General features: G+C 41.2%; 1 protein-coding gene across 13 annotated transcripts in view; it reads left to right on the top strand.

The window, feature by feature from the left end:
* The window catches only part of NIN (ninein), a 110,084-nt gene that overhangs the window by 5,714 nt on the left and 82,110 nt on the right, over positions 1 to 22,260 (top strand). For all 13 annotated transcript variants that reach the window (XM_073010983.1, XM_037983965.2, XM_037983954.2 and 10 more), the window contains exons 3-4: positions 3,366 to 3,569; positions 17,797 to 17,878. In XM_073010983.1, the coding sequence (XP_072867084.1) occupies positions 3,387 to 3,569; positions 17,797 to 17,878 (265 nt within the window). In that variant the 5' untranslated portion in view covers positions 3,366 to 3,386. The remainder of the gene's footprint in view (positions 1 to 3,365; positions 3,570 to 17,796; positions 17,879 to 22,260) is intronic.

The following is a 22,260-nucleotide window of genomic DNA, read 5'->3' as shown; positions in this document are numbered from 1 at the left end:
GGCCAGACTCATAGTAAATGTTCAGAAGTAATTCCCAATTACAGTTCAGCTTTCTGCTTTTATTTGATGTTAAATTTATCAATAACCTGCTTTTAAAGATAGAGGAAGCTCTGAACATTACCTGCTGCCATTATCATTTAGTAATATAATGATGTTTATGTACATAGTACACTCCCTGCCCATTCTCAGTCTGTTCTACAGCATTTCACATCTCCTGCTTTGCTTCTTTGGAGGTAGATCTGTAGATGATTCACTTGTTACCTCCTCTTCAGTTTACCACTCCTTTGTAGCCGCAGATATTCTCTTGATTATCTTAAATTCCCTCTTGTATCAGCTTCCTCTGGGATTAGCCACTCTCGCTTGCTTGCCACATTTAACTCTCAGAACAAACCTTCCAGATGCACATTGTTATTTTCATGCTGTAATCAAGGGGACCTGAGAAAGGTTTTAGTATAGATTCTCCTCCAAAGTTCCATCCCATAGCAAGACAATGCAGCCAAAGTTTGTGAATCCATTTACTTAATTACTAGCCTATGGAATTAAACTTCAGACAGCGCTGCACGGTACAGATTGGCAGTTGGTGTTGGCTTTCTACTTTTTGCTTATGTCTAAGGCTGAAAATGCCTTTGAGAAAGGATAGGGTGGAGGAAGTGGAGGTGTGTTGGTGGAAGAAATAGACATTCCAAAATTTTCATATGCCCACTTCTGTAGACCTTATTAAGGGTACGATTCCTCTCAAGGAGTGATCCATACAGGAAGTCAATCCATGATATTTGCTGAATCCCTGGCATGAAGAACAGACTGACTCTACTATGCATTTGGGGGAAGATGTAAAAGAAATAGGAACGTGGAGCTTATCGTTAAAGAACTTTCTGCCAAGTGGGGAGAAAAAAAAATTCTTGCACATGAAATTACTGATGAACATTTGGGAAATAATATCAACCAGTAAAAATGCCTTCTGTACCACTGACAACTTTTCACCATGAGTAACATCTCCTGGATGTTTCAGCGTGAGCATTTGTTCCACAGGAGTGGTGCTTTTCTCCCCTTCAGTCAAGCACAGTGTTTTGAGAAGGAAGGAGATGAAATGAAGAGATAAAGAAAAGAAAGCTGCCATAAAATTAAAGAGGTTTGATTTAGTGAAAATCCAATGACCTCCCAAAGAGTCGGTCATAATAGTATGTCAAATTCGACACCGTGGATAAGATCAGGACTTCTCAGTACATCAGTGTTTTATTCCTCTCTTTCATTGGACAATTCCCTGCCCCTTAAAAGTAATTTTTAAAAAGGGAAGTGTTAGAATTCTTTCACTTTTGAGTTTTTAAACATATATGCAAAATCAAGCAAAAGAAGAGTCTTGCTTTTATGAAATTGGTCAGATAACAGCCCAGGGGACTGTAAAACTCAGAATGAGACTGAGAGCTACCAACACTGAAAATCCCGGAGCACCTTGGGGATTCTTAGCAGATCTTAGTTGACAATTAACTGGTGAACTCTAAGTGAATCTCGTTAGCCAAGTGTTGGCCTTGTCTAAATTCTTAACTCCTGTGGCTTTGCATAACAACTTGGTATTTCTTTTCTGAGGCTTTGATGTTTATATAACACTCTCAACTTATTTTGAAAACATTTACATAGTGATTAGTTAACCCAGCAGACCAATCCTGGGAAGACAGCCAGAGCTTGCAGCACCTTAGTAACAGAAAAACTGATAATTAGAAGAGACCTGTCCAAGACCAGGAACCTGGACCAAAATTGTGCCATGTTGCTTTACTTTAATGAGTGGCCCCAGTAAAAACTGAGCTGTGTGGCAGAGCTGTTCACATTTATCTTCTGTGTCCACCCAGTTCTGCTGAAATCCCTGGCAAGATCATGGCTCTGTTCTAGCTTGTCAAGTTTTGAACAGCTATCTATGGAAAGAAAGCAAATACAACCTAGAGCAATGCTGATTTGTTTTAGAAAGCTCTTTTATTTTCAGTTCTGGCTGTGTTCAACATCTTAGCTTACGTTTTTCGTGTTGTAATGATCTGCTGTACGGATGATCACCTCTAAGTTAGTTTTCTCTAAGTTAACTTGGATTAGAGACGCTTGGTTAGTGAAAGCTGCTGCTTTTTTATAGTCAAGGGACTGGTTCGGAGAGCCTTATTGCAGATGGCTGAGGTCACCGTCCCAAGGGTGTATGTTGTGTTTGGCATCCATTGCGTCATGGTGAAGGCACCTTCAGATGTGCAGGTTTCAGGCTTTCATCGGAAAATCCAGCACATTAAAAATGAATTGTCACGCAAAGAAAAAAAAAAGATTTCATTTGTAAAATACGAGCTCCTTGGAATTTTATGATGTATATTTTTAACAAAAATGACTCAGTTTTTGATGTCTCCAATTTTTTACTGATCCTAAGGAAGGTGGCAAAGTGGACAGCCTGGAGTATGGGTAGGTGAGAGAGACGGAAGACAGGTTAATCAGGCATAAAGAGGTGAGATGCTCTAGTGAGTGGAGGTTCCCTGAGATGCTGTATGATTCATATAAACCAGTCTGTGGCTCCTTTAAACCTCACTGTCTGAAAGGTTGAAATAGTGTCTTCCCTTTTTTCTAGGCAACTAAGCATTACCTAAAACTTGCTGGGACTAAAGCAAGCTTCAGGGAATATTCTTCCCGTCACACCTCATGTAATTGCACCAGTGAAGTTAATTGAGTTGCTTTCTGAGGAACTCGTGTAAAAGGCATTTGGTTTCATGTAAACAGGGAGGTGGTTTTGTAGCATACGTCGTGTTGATCTAGTGCCTCTTGCTGCAGCCCTCCAGTCTAGCTATGATGGGGGCCATCTACGCTGAATGAAGTAGAACAAATCAGCTTGGTCACGCTGATCAATTGCAACATTGGGGCAGGTTATCTAAAGCTTGCCAGCTAGCATGGAAGTTCTGACCATACAGTCTGCTGTTGCTAACAATTAGTTCACTTGAATAGTCTTGTGGTCTAAGTGGCTTTTCACCTTCTTAAAATCCTGGGCTAGAAGAGCTGGGAGAGAACTACCTTCAGCCTTGAGTTTGGCAGTCTGGCTGTCCGCCTGAGAACCAGGCAAGAGAGAAGGGTGTCTCCTACCGTGCATGACCCCATCATTCTGGTAATGTTGCTCCCAGTGCGATCTAACCTTGTGTATGTGGCCCTGGTGTGAGTGCATGCGGGAGTGTCACTGGCTAGGGCTGGTCCTGCAGAGACCAGAGGTCTTGCTGTGGGGTGCATCAGAAACTGGGTGTTCCCGAGCATTCCCTAGGGACTGGTGGGGTACAGAGAAGGGGAATGTGCCAGGGGGTGACCACAGTAGGACTGGAGAGGCTGCCACAACCTGTCCTTGTCTCTGTCCTACACAGGTGAGCGCTGTGGGCTATGGGATGGATGAGGTGGAGCAGGACCAGCATGAGGCCCGACTCAAGGAGCTGTTTGACAGTTTTGACACGACGGGCACAGGGTCCCTGGGGCAGGAAGAACTCACCGACCTTTGCCACATGTTGAGCTTGGAGGAGGTGGCCCCAGTGCTGCAGCAGACGTTACTTCAGGACAACCTCTTGGGCAGGGTAAGGTCTGGGGAAGAACATGGGCTGTGGGAAGTGGGGTGCGGTTTCTGCCAGGGTGCTGGGGGTGGGGCAGACCACACATGTTGCAACTTGTTTCTAGCATCCTGGCTGTTACATGATAAAAAGAAGAATGTAATGGATGTGGCATCACAGCCCAGTTGGCTAGGGTGACAAGGGCCTGCTTTAATTTGTGCTCTGGAGTTATGGTGTACAGTGAGCATCTTAGATAAAGAAAAAGAGGTTATGAAAGGATGTTTTCCAACTTTTGTCTTGTTCTTTGTAGTTTATTTTATTGACTCCACATTCATCACTGGGACAGAAAGGAGGAGGGTGAGATTTCCATTGAAGAGAAAGAAAATGCAGTAAGAAAGCTATTGTTATGACTTTTACTCCCAATGAAGCTATTTCTTCCGTGGATTATTTCTGGGTGAAGCATTAATTAAACCTTCTACTCAGGAAATAAGACAGCAGGGTAAATAAATGCAGTGCAGGTTCATTTAAAACCCAGCACGACTTGCTTCCAGCAGGGATGTGTGTGTGCACGCCAATGTTAGCCTCTGTGTTTGACGACAAATAGTCATGTTATTTCCATAGATCAAGTCACAGATATGAGTAAGGAGCAAGAGAGGGTCTTTTTTTTCCTCTTGCCAATGGTGAATGTTTGATCTGCCATGACCTGAGATTGCCTTCCATTCTCATAATTATAACTAATAGCTGTTATTTTTTGCCTTGTTTATAATTAATAGCTATTTATTATCAATAGCTTTGTTTATATGGCTTTGAGTCAGGTCTCTTGCTCTTGGATTTTGGAATGATTAGAGAGAAAGATGGACAACACTTTTTACACTCTGTTGCTTCATTCTGGTTTTTATCACGTATAAATTGAGGAAGCAGTCGTGAGGCTTAACTTTATTCTAATGACTGAACTTCCTTTTCTTCATTTCATTTACGCTGTCTTTTAGCTGACAAGGGAGGTAAGTGACTTCAGATATAGTACCATGTATTGGCTTTCTGTAACCTAAGACAGACAGGAGTAGCCATCATCCTGAAATTAATGTGCAAAAGATGATATTCTCAGGCACTTGGCACATGAATGTGATGTTAAATGGGACTCACACTTGGAAAAAAATGTGAATTCTTTGCAAAAACTGGAGCCATTCTTGGCCTCTCATGGAGGAAGGAGGGTTAGCTGTCTATAAATACATGTGGTCCCAATAAAAAGCTAAAAATCTTCCTTTAATAATCTTAAAATGAAGCTTTGAAGATTGAACCATTTGCTCCCCCTCATGTCATGCAGTCACATAGTTTCCAGTTCTGCCTCAGTCTTAGACCTTGTGGGGAGCAAAAAAATTGGCATCTCCCGGACGGTCCTTGGGGATCTCAGTACTTTTGATGTCTAAAGGATAGTATCAGTGGGCTGATCTGTTTTAATGCTCATTAAAAGCATTAAACCTGCCTGAAAAGGCATGATACAACTAAGGTTTCCTTGAGTGGTTTTCTTAGAGTCTGCATAAATATGGAATGCCACGCTGTAAACAGACTGCACCTTGGCAGCAGGTCAACAGTTTGCTCTCCAGATGTTGCACATCTTTACCCTCATTTGGTAGACTCAAACAGGGAATAGTTATCGATTGATTTGTTAACAACTTGACACTACCAGCCTGCTTTTGACGCTTGCTATTTGCCTGAATAATGAAAACTTAAGTGGTCTATAGTGTGATATTTACTTAGTGAGCCAGTGATAAAAGTTAAATAGATGGATGCATATTGATTTCATGTGGGAGGTCCCTGGTGATGGTCTTGAGAGTCGGGGGTTGGCATGAGTTAATGCACTACTGTTAAATTTGCATTTTTTAATGAAACCAAATTATTCTCCTCAGATGATCACACAAACTTGGCCATATGCTATTAAGATACTCTATATGGTCTATAATTTTAAATTATAAGATAAAATACCATCGGATTCACTGGAGTCATCCAAGTATTATCATTTTCATGATGCATACAGTAGGGATTATAGTTGTAAAATTATAAGTGTTTTTTACTGCCAGTCATCTTTCTTCTCTTTAGAAGATATTTCTTTAGAAAAACTTATAAGGGTTAGCAGCTTGGTTTAATTAAAAAAGAAAGAAAGAAATGGTAGCATAACAAATCTGAATATATTAATCTATTCATTAATTCAACAAATATGTATTGTGTATGTCCTGCCTGTGAGGCATTCCTGTAGTCTTATGGCATGGGGTCTGTATTAGCCCATTTTCACACTGCTGATAAAGACATACCCGAGACTGGGTAATTTATAAAGAAAAAGAGGTTTAAGGGATTTCCAGTTCCATGTGGCTGGGGAGGACTCACAATCATGGGGGAAGGTGAGAGAGAATGAGAGGAGGAGAGAAACACCTTATGTGGTGGCAGGCAAGAGAGAGTGAGAGCCGAGCAAAAGGGGAAACCCTTTATAAAACCGTCAACTCTCGTGAGACTTATTCACTACCCCAAGAACAGTATGGGGGAGACCACCCCCACGGTTCAATGATCTCCCCCCAGCTCCCTCCCACAACACATGGGAATTACGGGAGCTATAATTCAAGATGACCTTTGGGTGGGGACACAGCCAAACGATATCAGAGTCTGAGTTATTTATATTTACATTTACCGTAAACTACAGTTTTCCATTAAGTTGGCTTTTGGCTGCATTAGTATCCATCAACTTCCTGGATGCTTCTGGCTTTAATTTTGTCTTTTAAATCTTAATGAATATAATTTTTAAATCAAATACAACTTCCAAGTTTCCTCTATGGGACTTAGGCTGAATTATCTTAATGAATATAATTTTTAAATCAAATACACATCCACCTTACCTCTATTGGACTTGGGCTAAATTACTCCTTTTTTTCTTGAAAAGAAGTACGATGAAAAGCATTGTCTCGCTCAACCAGGAATACAAACATTGTGTATTTATTTTTACATTTTACAGCCCATCTTCAATAACTTGGTTTTTTTTAAGGCCTAATGTTTAACAGTTGTTAATGAAAGTCTCACTCTTAAATCAACTTGCCATTTCTATGTTTTTTACTGATAGGTCATTTCCCTCCAAATTATGTTTCGATTCATTTGTCTTGCTTTATAGCTTGAAACCATATTCACCTGAGCAAGGTGGTTACTGTACAGGTGTTTGAAATGCTTAAAGCTTGTGGATCCCTGATTTGAAGGAAAAGGGATATTGCCAATATGTGTTTACCACTAGATTATGAAAAGAGTTCCATCATATCTCTGTCATCAGTTAAGCACCTGTCAGCTAGGTGAGGCGTCATCCCAAGGGGCTCCTCAAGACACTGAAAAACTTACAATCTAGTCGGGTAATATATATGACAAATGAGTAGCATGGGGAGCAAATACTACGAAAATCTAAGGGAACCATGAACCAAGTTTTATCCAAGCAGTCATATTAGTTGTAGATGCTTAAATGAAGTGTTTCTGCATACCTCTCTATCTCCTTTATTAGAAATCAGGACATGAAGCTAATTTGCCTTGGTTTTGTTGAAATATTTAGTTATATCCAGTGTTTTTCTTTGTTTGTTTTTTGTTTTTTGTTTTTTTTAAAGACAGTCTCGTTGTCACCCAGGCCACCCAGGCCAGAGTGCAGTGGCGTAATCTTGGCTCACTGCCAGCTCCGCCTCCCGGGTTCATGTCATTCTCCTGCCTCAGCCTCCCGAATAGCTGGGACTACAGGCACCTGCCACCACACCCGGCTAATATTTTTAGTAGAGACGGGGTTTCACCGTGTTAGCCAGGATGGTCTCGATCTCCTGACCTCGTGATCCGCCCATCTCGGCCTCCCAAAGTGCTGGGATTACAGGCATGAGCCACCGCGCCCGGCCATATCCAGTTTTAAAAATGCATTCTTGGCCAGGCACGGTGACTCACGCCTGTAATCCTAGCACTTTGGAAGGCTGAGGCGGGTGGATTGCCTGAGCTCAGGAGTTCGAGAGCAGCCTGGGCAACACGGTGAAGCCCCATCTCTACTAAAAATACAAAAAATTAGCCGGCGTGGCAGTGGGCGCGCGTAATCCCAGCTACTCGGGAGGCTGAGACAGGAGAATCGCTTACTTGGGAGGCGAAGGTTGCAGTGAGCTGAGATGGCGCCATTATTCTCCAGCCTGGCGACAGAGTGAGACTCCGTTTCAAAAAAAAACATTCTTTCCTTACACAATATACCAACTTTGAGACAAAACAGCCCCCTGAAGTTCTGAAGAGTTTCATTGCTATATTCTTAAAATGAATTTGGATGCTGAAATATGCTATGTCCCTGGCACACTTTAAAGTGAGAATAAGCCTCCAGGCAGCAGAAATCACCATTGGTTTCTAGAGTACCATAGGTATGTCGACTTTGGTAATCAAAACGTGTTGAGATTTTTAGTATTAAAATTTAATAGCTGTACAAATATATATAATTTAACTCAATTCTCTTACATTTCTGAAAGGGTTTGAGGTTCTTTGATAAATTTCTTGATTAATTTCAGGTGGTGGATTTGTTTCCAACTCGAAAGCTTTTTAAGATTTCTTTTTCTTATATACGTTTTAATCATTTGAAGTGTAAATCGAAAATGGAGAACTTTCTTGTAGTGCTTATTTGGACTTGTTCTCTGTATGTAAAATTACATTCAATATTAACTGCCATTAGTTTGTAATAGTGGTCCTGCTGATGGGGTTGTCATTAAATAACTCAAACAAAAGTCAGACTGGTTGTCTCTGACTTGTGGAAGGGAGGCTAGGGAGACTTAAACCCGCGGAGGGAAATGGCCTATGCTGTGGGAGAGAAAAGATAGCTAGGAGGAGGTTTTTTGCATATGTAGACTTGGATCTAATCTCTAACTTTGAACTCCTAAGGGTCTGTGGTTTCCCATTTATAGACAAGAAGACCTGATTAGGAGACTGCTCAACTTGCTTTGACTCTGTATTAATGCTTTTTCATCAAACTCATTGCAGAATTAAGTGTGTGTTTGTGTACAGTACGTCGCTGTGTCTGTCAGAGATGTTTAGTGTGACAGGGATCAAAAGGGAGAACTGTTGGGAAGGCCTGGACTCAGAACGGCAGGAACAAGTGCTAAATGGCCATTCTCTTCTACCGACCTGGTTTCAGAATGTCTTATTTCTACGATTAGGGATGCTCATTAGATTTCATCATTATTTCATGGATACTTTTATGAGTAGCTTCCTGTCTGGACAGAGGGGACTTAAAGTTCTTCAGTGTCTGCCTCAGATTTTAGACCTCAGAGTTCATCTGTCTGACAGAGAAACCTTGGCTTTTCCAAGGTCAGATGACTCATTTGAGTCAGTACCAGGATAGGATCCTAGATTTCCCAGCCCCTGCATTTGAATATGTATCTCCACAGTTTCCTCAAACTCCAAATTTGCAAAAGTGAATCTCCATTCCCTCACCCTGCTCCCCAAACACTACCAACACCACATGCAGATAGTATACAGTTAGAGCACAGGCTTTGAAGTCAGTCCTGGATTCAGGTTCCCCTTCTTGTCACATTTTCTTTCCCTTTAACTTTTAAGCTCTGGGGTACATGTGCAGGATGTGCAGGTTTGTTACATAGGTAAATGTGTGCCATGGTGGTTTGCTGCACAGATCAACCCATCGCCCACGTATTAAGCCTGGCATCCATTAGCAATTTTTCGTGATGCTCTCCCTCCCCCGCACCTCACAGGTCCAGTGTGTGCTGTTCCCCGCCTGCCCGCCGACCCCTACCAATTAGTCCCTGTGTTTTCATTGTTCACCTCCCACTTATTAGTGAGAATATGCAGTGTTTGGTTTTCTGTTCCTGCTTTAGTTTGCTGAGGATAATGGCTCCCAGCTCCATCCATGTCTTGCAAAGGACATGATTTTGTGTGTTTTTGTTTTGTTTTGTTTTTTTGACATGGAGTCTTGCCCTGTTGCCCCAGACTGTAGTGCAATAGTGCGATCTCAGCTCACTGCAGCCTCTACCTCCTGGGTTCAAGCGATTCTGCTTCATCCTCCTGAGTAGCTGGGATTGCAGGTGCGTGCCACCATGCCCAGCTAATTTTTTGTGTCTTTAGTAGAGATGGGTTTTCTCCATGTTGGCCAGGCTGGTCTCGAACTCCTCATGATCCGCCCACCTTGGCCTCCCAAAGTGCTGGGATTACAGGCCTCAGCCACTATGCCAGGCCGATTTTGTTCCTTTTTGTGGCTGCATAGTATTCCATGGTATATATGTACCACATTTTCTTTATCCAGTCTATCACTGATGGGCATTTGGGTTGATTCAATGTCTTTACTGTTGTGAATAGTGCTGCAATGAACATATGCATGCTTATATCTTTATAATATAATGACTTATATTCCTTTGGGTATATACTTAGTAATGGGATTCCTGGGTCTAATGGTATTCCTGCCTCTAGATCTTTGAGGAATCACCACACTATCTTCCACAATGGTTGAACTAATTACACTCCCATCAGCAACATAAAAGTGTTCCTTTTTCTCCACAACCTCACCAGCATCTGTTGTTTCTGGACTATTTATTGATTGCCATTCTGACTGGTGTAAGATGGCATCTCATTGCATTTCTCTAATGATCAGTGATGTTGAGCTTCATTTCATGTTTGTTGGCTGCATGAATGTTTACATTTGAGAAGTGCCTGTTCATGTCCTTTGCCCACTTTTTAATGGGGTTGTTTGTTTTTTTCTTGTAAATATGTTTAAGTTCTTTGTAAACTCTGGATATTAGACTTTTGTCACATGGATAGATTGCAAAAATTTTCTCCCATTCTGTAGATTGTCTGTTCACTCTGATGATAGATTATTTTGCTATGCAGAAGCTCTTTAGTTTAATTAGATCTCATTTGTCAATTTTTGCTTAGTTGCAATTGCTTTTGGCATTTTTGTCATGAAATCTTTGCCCATGCCTGTGTCCTGAATGGTATTGCCTAGATTTTCTTCTAGGGTTTTTATAGTTTTGGGTTTTACATTTAAATCTTTAATCTACCTTGAGTTAATTTTTGTATAACGTGTAAGGAAGGGGTCCAGTTTCAATTTTCGGCTTATAGCTAGCCAGTTCTCCCAGCACCATTTGTTAAATAGGGAATCATTTCCCCACGGCTTGTTTTTGTCAGGTTTGTCAAAAATCAGATGGTTGTAGGTGTGCAGTTTTCTATTCTGTTCCGTTGGTCTGTGTGTCTGCTTTTCTATCAGAACCATGCTGTTTTGGTTACTGAAACTTCGTAGTACAGTTTGAAGTGGGTAGCGTGATGCCTCCAGGTTTGTTCTTTTTGCTTAGGATTGTCTTGGCTATTTGGCTCTTGCCACTTTTTAACCATATGAACATGTTATCTTAAATACTCTGAGCCTCAGTTTTTTCATCAGTATAATGGGAAGAATATTTCCCTAACAAGAATGTGATGAAGGTGGACTGAGATTTGTGTGTATCAAAGGCTTATCATAGAGCCAAGGACACAGTTAACTTGCTGTATCTGGCTGTATGCTCCTTTCTCCTACCCTCTACACACCCAGAATGACTCTTTGATAAATAGTGACTTCGTAGTAATGATTTACCGGGAAACATGGTTAGAGTGAAGAGTAGATTTGCTAGAAGTTCTCTTGCATGGTGGTGGTTTGAATTCATTTCCATCTGTAAATAGGATTCCTTGGATCAGTCTTGGAGTACAGCTTCATATAGTTGCTTTAGGTTTTATAAACCTACCTTTTAAAATAGCCTTTGCCTCTCTCTACATTGTCTGCAGTAAATGAATATTAAGTTACAATATTACAATTTAATAAATGAATATTAAATACAATAATATTAAGTTAACAATTCAAATTACAATAACCTGAATACTTGATTTAAAATAAAATATAAGTGTATCTTTCATTACGAAACTGCCTCTTTTTTAGTCTATGTCATTTCTCTTTGCATAATGCTGTAAGCACTTTCCTGTGCATTGACTTCTGATAAGTCCATATTTCTGTAGCCATTTCAATTAACACAATGTTTTGAATCTTCTTTCATTAACTTCTCTTTATATTAGTAAAGACAAACCTACTAAGTTTGTGTTAGTTACATAGACCTTTGTCTCTTTTCATAAACTCACCTGGTTTAGAGCTAGCTTGAGTTCTCCCACCTTGGGTCTATTTCCAGTAGTGCCTGTACACATGAGGTAACTGCATTTGATCTCCACGATTGCACGAGATGGGTTTATGCAACATTAGTTTCCTTGTTCCACTTCCTGTTACAGGGTTTGTGTGTGTGTGTGGTTTGAATTTGTTTCTTGTGTGATGCTTAAGTTCTTTTTTTAAAAAAAGCAAACTGTGTTTCTAAAAAAGCATTCCTATGAAATGTGGAGAGGAAAAGTGATGAGGTAAATTTCTCCCAAGAGGTGGTGACACATGACAGAAAATATCAAACTTGACCGGTCTTCCTCTTAATTTAGTTTAAATGTCATGTGTGGTTTTCATCAGTCGTGCAGTTTCCCCATTGCTGCAAACTGCCCTTTGAGGCATACAAGGTATAGGAATGCTTGCAAAATGAATGGCAGCAATTATTATTCAAATGAAGAGGTACCAACCAGTGTATACAAAACTCGGAAACTTGTTACCTTGTGAGACTTAATTGTATTGTATATGTGTGAAGATTTCTAATTTTTAACAAAATACAGTAGTAAAGCTCCCTTGAAGGAGAAAAATGATACTTAAAACTTTGCAGTTACTGAACATAGTTAGCCCACCGGTGGGGGGTGTTCATCAACATTTCGGTTCTGGGTTGTGCCCTAAGGGGCTTTTCTACCACATCAGTGTTCGTGAGCATTGATGGAAAATAGCAGTAGCCTCCTCCACAAGAGAACTATTTCTTTGAAAGATGAGGCATTTACTGCTATTTAAATCCGAGGGCCCAGTGTCTATACTTGCAAGAAGGAAAATAAAGATCAATGCAAGACTTAAGCTGTTCTAATGGTTTGGACCAGCTGCTGTGTGGTGTGTGAATTTTCGGACTTTTTGTTGGGAAAAGAGGAATTCAACCAAGTAGACGTTATTGGGCTATGAAGAGCCTCTGAGTTAATAATCCTGTTTAATCTTTTGTAGAGCCCCTTTTCATCTAAAATGAAGCCGATTTACTACATCATAAGTAAATTTTGGAAACCTTTAATCTCTGTCTGTGAAGATTTTAGAGAATTCAAGCGTTGCAAAACTGTCCCTCTTTTCTCCCTATTGGCCAAGTAGGACATGCTTGTTTATCAGAGGCCCCTACCAGCTTTTGTCTCTCTCAGGCACATACCAGCTTCTATCTTGTAGTTACTAATAAACCTTCCTCTCTTTTTCCCCATTCTACCCTTCCACTTTCTGGAATCTATGGGGTAACTGATAAACTCCTTGAGGGCAGAGGTTATATGTCTTCTTGATCATGTATCTCCTGATCCTGCCTTATACCTGGTGTGTGCTTTACACCTGGTGGCTTCGTGTGAAGTTGAGGGTTTGACTTCTAGCAGCAAGGGATTTCCCTGAGGGGTCAGACCAAGAGGGAAGTGGGCCTGAGCCAGGCAGGCTTGCTGGGCTCTGATGAGTTCAGTCAGAGGCCTGGTGCATGCCTTCTCTACCTCTCACCTTTCAATTTTGAGGTAGGGTCTCTGCCTTAACTGTGTCACATGGATATGGTGAGATTCAAATGACAAAATGTCTAGGAAAGACTGAACCTATGATAATACCATCATTCATCTAGCATTATCCATGACCCACATTCTTAAAAAAAAAAAACTTTTTTTTTTTTCAGAAACAGAGTCTTGCTCTTTCACCCAAGCTGGAGTGCAGTGGTGCTGTCTCAGCTCACTGCAATCTCCACCTCCTGGGTTTAAGCGATTCTCCTGCCTCAGCCTCCCGAGTAGCTGGGACTACAGGCACCTGCCACCACGCCCAGCTATTTTTTTTTTTTTTTTGATTTTTTTTAGTAGAGATAGAATTTCACCGTGTTGCTAAGGCTGGTCTCAAACTCCTGAGCTCAGGCAACCTGCCCACTTCAGCCTCCCAAAGTGCTGGGATTACAGGTGTGAACCACCGCAAAAGCCTATAAAATTGTTTAATAGCTGGATCTTCTACCCCATTTAATAGTAGACCAAAAACAAAAAAGGTTGACCACTGGGGATTCAAAATTTTAGTTTTATCATATACAAGAGTGTATTAAACACAATTAGATTGTTCGTGATCATTTCAAATCTCCTGACCTATGAGTTTTTCTTCTGTGTTATAAGAGTAATACCCTCAAGGCCAGGCGCGTTGGCTCACGCCTGTAATCCCAACACTGTGGGAGGCCGTGGCGGGTGGGTCACCTGAGGTCAAGAGTTCGAGACCAGCCTGGACAATATGGTGAAACCCTGTCTCTCCTGAAAATACAAAATTTAGCCGGGCATGGTGGTGGGCACCTGTAATCCCAGCTACTCCGGAGGCTGAGGCAGGAGAATTGCTTGAACCCGGGAGGCGGAGGTTGCAGTGAGCCAAGATTGCACCACTGCACTCCAGCCTGAGCAACAAGAGCAAGACTCCATCTGAAAAAAAAAAAAAAAGTAATAGCTTCAGGATTCACTTAATGATTCCTTGCCTCAACACTAAGCATGGATACATGCCCCAACACCAAACAACCCCAGCTTATTAAGTTTTTGAATGCACATGTTGTCTTTTTTTATAGTTTATGTAGTTTTTAATAGAGTTTTAAAAATATGTTTGTAAAGTATAAGAAGTATTATACTTTATTTTTGTTTGAAGGAGAATGGTTAATGTCTTTCTTCAATCTCAATATGTCAATAATTGCTTCTTCCTTTTTTTTATGTTTTGAGATGGAGTCTTGCTATGTTATCAGGCTGGTCTCAAACTCCTGGCCTCAAGCAGTTCTCCGATTTCAGCCTCCCAAGTAGCTGGGATGACAGGTGCATGCCACCATACCTGGCTAATATGTTAATAATTACTCCTTGTACTTTTAGCTTAGAGTGCCCCTGTCTTTTATTTGCTGCTTCCAATCTAGTGAGTTGGGAAGCAGGGTTATGAAGTTTATAATAATCAGGTAGAGTAGGAATGTAGAAATACTGAGCTGGTCCTGTGGCATTTTCTATGGGAAGAGTGCCTGGGCTTTATGGCGCCTCCCTCAGCTTTTGACCCCCCGTGTTTCTTTCCTGGTTGTCTGCTGTACTCTAGATAGGTGAGGCTGTGAAATAAACTCCACATAAATGAAGCTTTTACTGTCTCAAAAGTGTGTGTATTTGTCATACCATGTTTAAGGTGTACTTAGGCCTCATGTAAAGCTGGAAGTGTATTAGAATCAATTCCAGATTATAGATGTCTTTGTCATTTGTCAGGGAAAGTAAAATTGAGGTACATGGACTACTGAGTGACCTTCGAACAATGAGTTGAACTATGTTAGGACCAAATTCAGGAAGGTTATTTCCAACAGCCTCCATCAAAACTTACACCTTTAGAAGACCCGGGGAGACCCACAGAGTCAAGTGTAAAGGATCTGAAATCCTCCAAACACCTTCCTTTTGAAAGAGAACCTTCTTTATGTTCAACTTGTAACTCTAGCAAGGAGAGACTTACATTTCATTCAGTCCCCTCCATTAATATCCTTAAAAGAGAGAAGAAACCTAGAGTTACAGGTCCCTAAATATAGCAAACTGGATCAGTTTCTCTGATGCTGGGCAACTCCACAGATCCCGGAGGAGAAGGCAGGCCCTCGGACCTCCCTGCTGCCGCCCCGACAACTCACCCTTGGCTATCTCGGTCTCTCTCATAGCCATTAGCTTTGCTTGAAAATATGACCCTGATTCTTTTTTTTTTTTTTTTTTTTTGAGATAGAGTTTTGCTCTTGTCACCCAGACTGGAGTGCAGTGGCTCGACCTCGGCTCACAGCAACCTACGCCTCCTGAGTTCAAGCGATTCTCCTGCCTCAGCCTCACAAGTAGCTGAGATTACAGGTGTGCGCCACCATGCCCAGCTAATTTTTGTATTTTTAGTGGAGACAGGGTTTCACCATGTTGGCCAGGCGGGTCTCAAACTCCTGGCCTCAAGTGATCCACCTGTCTTGGCCTCCCAAAATGCTGGGATTACAGGCGTGAGCCACTGTGCCTGGCCATGGCCCTGATTCTTTATAAAAGTGATGGGAAGAGTCAGTCACCCTTATTACTATACCTGTTGGTACTATTAACTACCACTTGCTGGGTATCTTACAGTCCCAGGACATTCTTGATACTTTACCCAATTCTCATTTTATCTTCCTAACACAGGGAGGCAGTATTATAAATACCATAAAATACGTACAGTGCTCTTAGCAGCTGCCTGGACTCTCTGTGACATTTCCTGAGACTGTGAGCATCGTGGCACAGGAACTTGTCACTCCCATTCACTACTGTGTCACCAGGGCCAAGTACAGTGCCTGGCATAGAGCAGCTGCTCAATAAATATTTATTGAATGAATAATAAATATCAGTTGTTAGATGTCCCCAGTTTTCCAGACAGACAGACTAGAGCTTGGAGAGGCTTTGTAACGTCGCCAATTCACATCAGGCAGTGAAGGAAGAGCTAGGGTTAGAGCCTGGACCCACCTCGCTGTAGAGCCTTTGTGTGTCCTCCTAACCTTGCTTCTGGCTGCTCTGAGAAGAATGAATGATTCTGTGGAAATTCATAGATGCCTGTCAAGTGGTCCTGAGTGCCAGAGCTCTTGAGTGCGTGATGTTTGTGAACTGGCTGATTGGGAAGCTGGCCTTGCCCATGTTAACTGGAGCCTATTTTTGACTCTGGGACAGTAGCAGGACCTGACCTCCCCTCCATCCCCCAGGCTGTTTGACTGTGAAACCTAATTAATGTAGCCTACCTTCCCACAATCTTTTACCCTTTCAAGGATTGTACCTCCCTGGATCTTTAGCAGGTGCCTGGTTTTCCTTGACAGGCTTCTGCTCTGGCTCCTTAGGTTATATAGATTTTTTATGTCTGTATAAAGGTAACTATGTGAGGTGATGTATATTTTAATTAGCTTGAATGTGGTAATTATTTCACATTGTATACATATATCATGCCATCAAGTTGTACACCTTAAATATATGCAATATAATCTAATGATTTCAGTAATTCCAATCAAAACTAACATAGTAGAGAAATCACATATATTTTGGGAGAATGTGGTAAATTGCAAGCAGATACAATTTTATGACATAGAAATCTCAATGGATTCCTCTCTTGTTTTGATTTGCATAGATAAGACATGATATGATTTTTTGTCCACTGTTTCAATAACTAATGAAATTTGCTGCTTTTGTAAATTTGATTTGGAAGTTTATCTGTCACCTATATTAAACCTCTGGGCAGTGTTTTGTCATGACATCCAAAGAGACCCATCCTGTAACAGTACAAATTACAAATTTACCAATTTTGCATTTACATGGGGATTCTGTGTCAATAGGTGCCACATTATCAAACTAGAATTGTGACGAGAAGACCCAAGGTGAGATTACATACATTTAAGTTATAGAATATCCTTGGCCATAAAGAAAATGCTGTTACCTTTTCAACAAAGTCATATCCTAGTTCTGACTATTTACTTAAATAAAACTCAGGTTCTTTCCAACTTCAGTCAAGATAACTCTATTTTTTAAGAATTCAGGAAAATACTTCTTAAGATTCTGTTATCCTTTGTGCATCTGCTATTGATTTTTGCTTATTTATGGAGTCATAGGGGTCTTGGGAAATAAATATTATATACCTTCCCCTAAGGAAGACTGTATTCACGTCATCCTCAAAAGATAGCTTACTCCCTTCTAGAATATCTCAAGATATGGCAGCGTCTTTGGGACACCATTACATTGGATCGTTTGCTTGGGAAGGCTTTTCTAATGTCTAGCCTAACATCTTTCTCTTCTGGTCTTGTTCAGAAAAATAAAAGGAGCTAAGAGTTTAAAATATATCTTTTTCTGAGTTTATAAAGAGGATTTTGCTATATAGCTTTTTTCCTTGGGGGTAAATAAATGTTGATATGAGTGTTTATGGCATTAGGTGTCAAAATGATCAGCCTATTTTCCCTTCTGTCTTTAGAGAAATGAAAAAGGCAACAAATTGGGTTCTGACTCACTTCAAGGCTGTCAGGATGGGAAGAAAACAGTTCTGGTACCTTGTAGATAGGTTTGCATTCTTAGAGCTGTGGAAATTACTTTAAATCCATTTTTATTTTTTTAGGTACATTTTGACCAATTTAAAGAAGCATTAATACTCATCTTGTCCAGAACTCTATCAAATGAAGAACATTTTCAAGAACCAGGTAAGGGCACTCACTCTTCTTCTCTGCATTCCCCTTTAAAAGTTATCCAGGGAAGAATCTGGGGACCTTGAAGCATGTCTATGAAGGATTGGGGACATCTGCCTTTCACAGATTGAGCAGTTATTTTCAGTGACTTCTCTTCAATATTATCAAAAGCTTTGCAGCTGTTGAACACTAAAATGAGACTTCTCTACTACAGCAGCATAGTATTATGGAGAAAATAATTGGATTGTTTCTAGGCAATATGTCAGATGGTGTGGCAATAACTCATTCTTGGAATGAGTAGAGTGAAGCTGAATGGTAACTGCTTTCATCCTTATTTCCTTTTATGTGGAAGGATATGATTTGGGGAAATTTTTTCCCGAAGGTAGAAGAGTGGCCAGTGTAGAGATAATTTTACTTAGTCGTAGTGAGTAGATAATGCTCTGCTATAGACATTATCATATTACATTATAATTATCTGTCTCCTCCTCTCAAGTGATAATTCCTTGAGGACCATGCTGTTCATTTTTGTATTTCCAGTGCCTAGAAGAATGCTTAGCATGTAGTAAGTATTCAATGAACGTTTCAAAATCAAAGACTTAAAGACTTAATATTGTATTTTACTGATTTTCTTCTAAGCACCATAGGTTGTAAGATACATTGTTATTTCCTGTATCTCTAAAAACAAAAATTGTTGCCAATTGTAAAATGACATTAATTGTAAATTTTCATTTCAGAGTGTCTGGTGTGTGTGTGGGGGGGTGTCTTCAAATCAATGAAATATGGTAGATGTATAAAGGGGAGTCTAAACACTGTGGAAATTTGTATTACAGTACAGTCTGGTTTTATCAAATTAGTGGTTGCCGGGGTAGGGATAGGAGTTGACTACAAAGGGGCATGAAGGAATCTGGGGGACAATGAAACTTTTATATCTTGATGGTGCTAGTAGTTACAGGATTGTGTGAGTTTTTCCAACCCAGAGACTTGTGCAATAAAAGGATTAAATTTACTCTGTGTAAATTATGCCTCCATAAACCCGACTTTTAAAAAGAGAACATCAAAAATATGCCCAGTTTTGAAACTGAGGATAAATCATTAACATTTTGTCACTACAAGGAGTCATTCAGTGTGACCTATTTAGATGAGGCACAGATGGAAACTCATTTCTCACCCTTGCTGGGTGATCTAGTTCTTCATCCTGCCCTCTGAAGTGCTCTAGATTTGTGTTGTGTGGATGGACCCTACCTTTAGCAATGTTTTAGATTCTGGATTGAGTGTCCCCCTTTTTCGGTAATGGTGACACCCCTAGCAATGTTATTCTTAACTCTGACCCTTGATAGAGCTCTTTAGAAGCCCCCAGTGAGCCTGAGGGAGGTTATTGCATTCTTGAAATTTTCCAGACAAACATTGGCGTTTCCACAGGTGACCACTGCTAGAACATGGACTTTTATTTTTTCATGTGGTCTCATTTTATTAGTGTTTTCACTTTTTTAAGGTTGTCTGTCATGTTGATAACAATTGGTGCAACATCTGGGGGGCCTGAGACATCTGGGGGGCCTGAATAGAGCTATGGTGACATTACCACCAGGGTAGATATTAGCTAACATGAGCATAGGTCATATAAGCATAAATTCAGGGTTCTGTGTGCTGATAATGTGCTTTTATGTGGATTTGGAACCAACCGTCCTGCTGCTAATCCACATGATCCTCCTGCTGCAATTTCTTCAAAACCCGTACTGTCACTGTCACCTGCCAGAAACTTATCATAATAAATATACAGATTTATAGTGACTACAGATGTGAAGAGTCCTCACCCAGAGTTGTACATTGCTGGGATCCAAGCAGTAGGATGAGCTAGACCAAGCTTGTCCAACCCACGGCCCACGGGCTGCATGTGGCCCAGGACAGTTTTGAATGCGGCCCAACACAAATTCGTAAACTTTCTTAAAACATTATACATTTATGCATGGACCTTTATTTTTTTTCTAGCTCATCAGCTATCGTTAGTGTTAGTGTATTTTATGTGTGGCCCAAGACAATTATTCTTCCAGTGTGGCCCAGGGAAGCCAAAAGATTGGACATCCTTGAGCTAGACAATGGCTGGTTGAGCTTGGTCACAGCCAGGAAGTAAAATTTATAAATCTAGCTCCAGATGGTGGTTTCATAGTTATGTGTCTGCCTCACTGCTATGCAGGCAAAGATCATAATTTGGACAAGTCTTCCAGGACGACACATGGAAGGGATTTTTCTAGTTTTGCTGTGGGCTCTATCCTTTGGGTAGGCAGTAAGTCTTCGTCTCAAAACTGCCCCATGTCAGTGTAAGGCAGCAGAAATGTACTTATTGATAGCATTTCTTGTAGCGTTTATGACTTCCCTAACATTTGTCCTGGCAGGATGAAATCTAGGATTGAGCCTGCGCTTTGAAACGTGAGTCGGCTTTTCCTCCCACATTCCCTGCTTTGTTCCTGAGCATCTCTGCTTTTTCTGTCTTTTGCCGATTTCTCCTTGGCCCCTCCAGTTGTTCGTGGGGATCATGCAATTCTTTCCACTCAGACATTCTTCCACCCACTCTAAAATGTGACTCTTAGCCAGGCATGGTGGCTCACGCCTCTAATCCCAGCACTTTGGGAAGCCGAGGCGGGCAGATCACTTGAGGTCAGGAGTTCGAGACCAGCCTGGCCAACATGATGAAACCCCATCTCTACTGAAAATACAAAAAATTAGCCAGGTGTGGTGGCAGGCACCTGTAGTACCAGCTACTCAGAAGGCTGATGCAGGAGAATTGCTTGAACCCAGGAGGCAGAGGTTGCAGTGAGCCAAAATCACACCTCTGCACTTCATCCTGGGTGACAGAGTGAGACTCCATCTCAAAAAAAAAAAAAAAAAATGACTACCCTGCTGCAGGCAGACTGGTTTGGCTGGGCAGAGACAGAGGAAATAGGGTCGGGATTCAAATGCAGTACATCAAGAGGCCACCTTCATTTACCTCTCCCTCTCCCTTTATGGAAGTAACTATCCCTTAAATCATAGATCGTAGCATGTTTAGGGCTGGAGAGAATCCTGCCATATCATCCATGAGCAAATAGAGGCCCAAAGAGGTACGTAGCTTAATTGAGGTCTTACAGCTAGTGGCGAGGAGGGTGCTTACACTGTATCACCAAGGGACGTGATTCAAGGAGGCTTTAGGTTGAGGATTTTAGCTTTCACATGGGTGAGCCAGTCCTCAGTCAGTGCAGCCTGGCCAAAAGGGTCTGACAAGCGGCCAGAGGCAGCAAGGAGGAATGCACAAAAAGCAAGTTTCACCTGATCGTTAGGGACAGGGATGCCCGTGTCCTCTGCATTATTTGGCTGGTCATGCTTAGCTCATCCTAGAAGGGACCGGGTCTGTGTTTTTGTTTTTCTATCGCCCAGGCTGGAGTGCAGTGGTGCGATCTTGGCTCACTGTAACCTCCGCCTCCCGGGTTCAAGCAATTCTGTGCCTCAGCCTCCTGGGTAGCTGGGATTACAAGCGCCCACCACGACGCCCGGCTAATTTTTTTGTATTTTTAGTAGAGATGGGGTTTCACCATTTTGGCCACGCTGGTCTTGAATTCCTGACCTTGTGATCCACCCGCCTCAGCCTCCCAAAGTGCTGGGATTATAGGTGTGAGTCACTGTGCCCGGGGCAGGTCTGTGTTATTCTTGTCTTGCCTTTTTGAAATCAATGGAGATGGTAGTCTTTGAGATAAAAGGTTACCTTTACACTATAGAAGGAGACTGAAAATAATAGGGGGGCCATAGTGCACAGCCTTGGAAACCGAGAGGGCCATGAATTGATATTTTATAGCACCAAAGCTTTTTATAAATATCAGATATTGTACCAGACTGTAATATAGAAAAGTCAGCTTGATTTAATAGAGCCACCCTTAAGTGAGGAGTTAGGAAATGCTGGTTCTGTCCCTCTAATCGGATGATCTTATATATCATGACCTTAGGGGTCTTTGGTCACCTCGTATGTGAAAGTGGTTGTGCTGAAAAAATACATAAAATCCCTTTCAGCTCCAAGATTTGATTGTGTCGCCTCCTAATATCTAAATGGCATTATCCATATCTGTGAAAAATGCTAGCCTTGTGTTTGTGTAAGATTTTACTTAACATTCATTGAAACTATAAAGTTCTTCTTCCTAAGGACAAGTGCATAGTATATCTCATGTTTTTATAGCCTCCTAATAAAAGGCAGTTGTATATAAATTCTATAGAAACAAAGCTCCATGGGATTCGAGAGGAGATGAAATGAAGTTATTATTTCCATAGTCTTGGGCTCTGCCATTTGTAACTCCTCCGAGGTACAGTTTCTTTATTTTTAGAATCAGGAGATATGGACTAGATTATTTTCAGCATCTTTTTAACTCAGAATTTAT

The sequence above is a fragment of the Chlorocebus sabaeus genome, chromosome 24 (assembly GCF_047675955.1).
Source record: "Chlorocebus sabaeus isolate Y175 chromosome 24, mChlSab1.0.hap1, whole genome shotgun sequence".
Classification (NCBI taxonomy): domain Eukaryota; kingdom Metazoa; phylum Chordata; class Mammalia; order Primates; family Cercopithecidae; genus Chlorocebus; species Chlorocebus sabaeus.
Note: the sequence above shows the minus strand (reverse complement) of the source record. Positions and strands in the feature narration are given on the sequence as shown.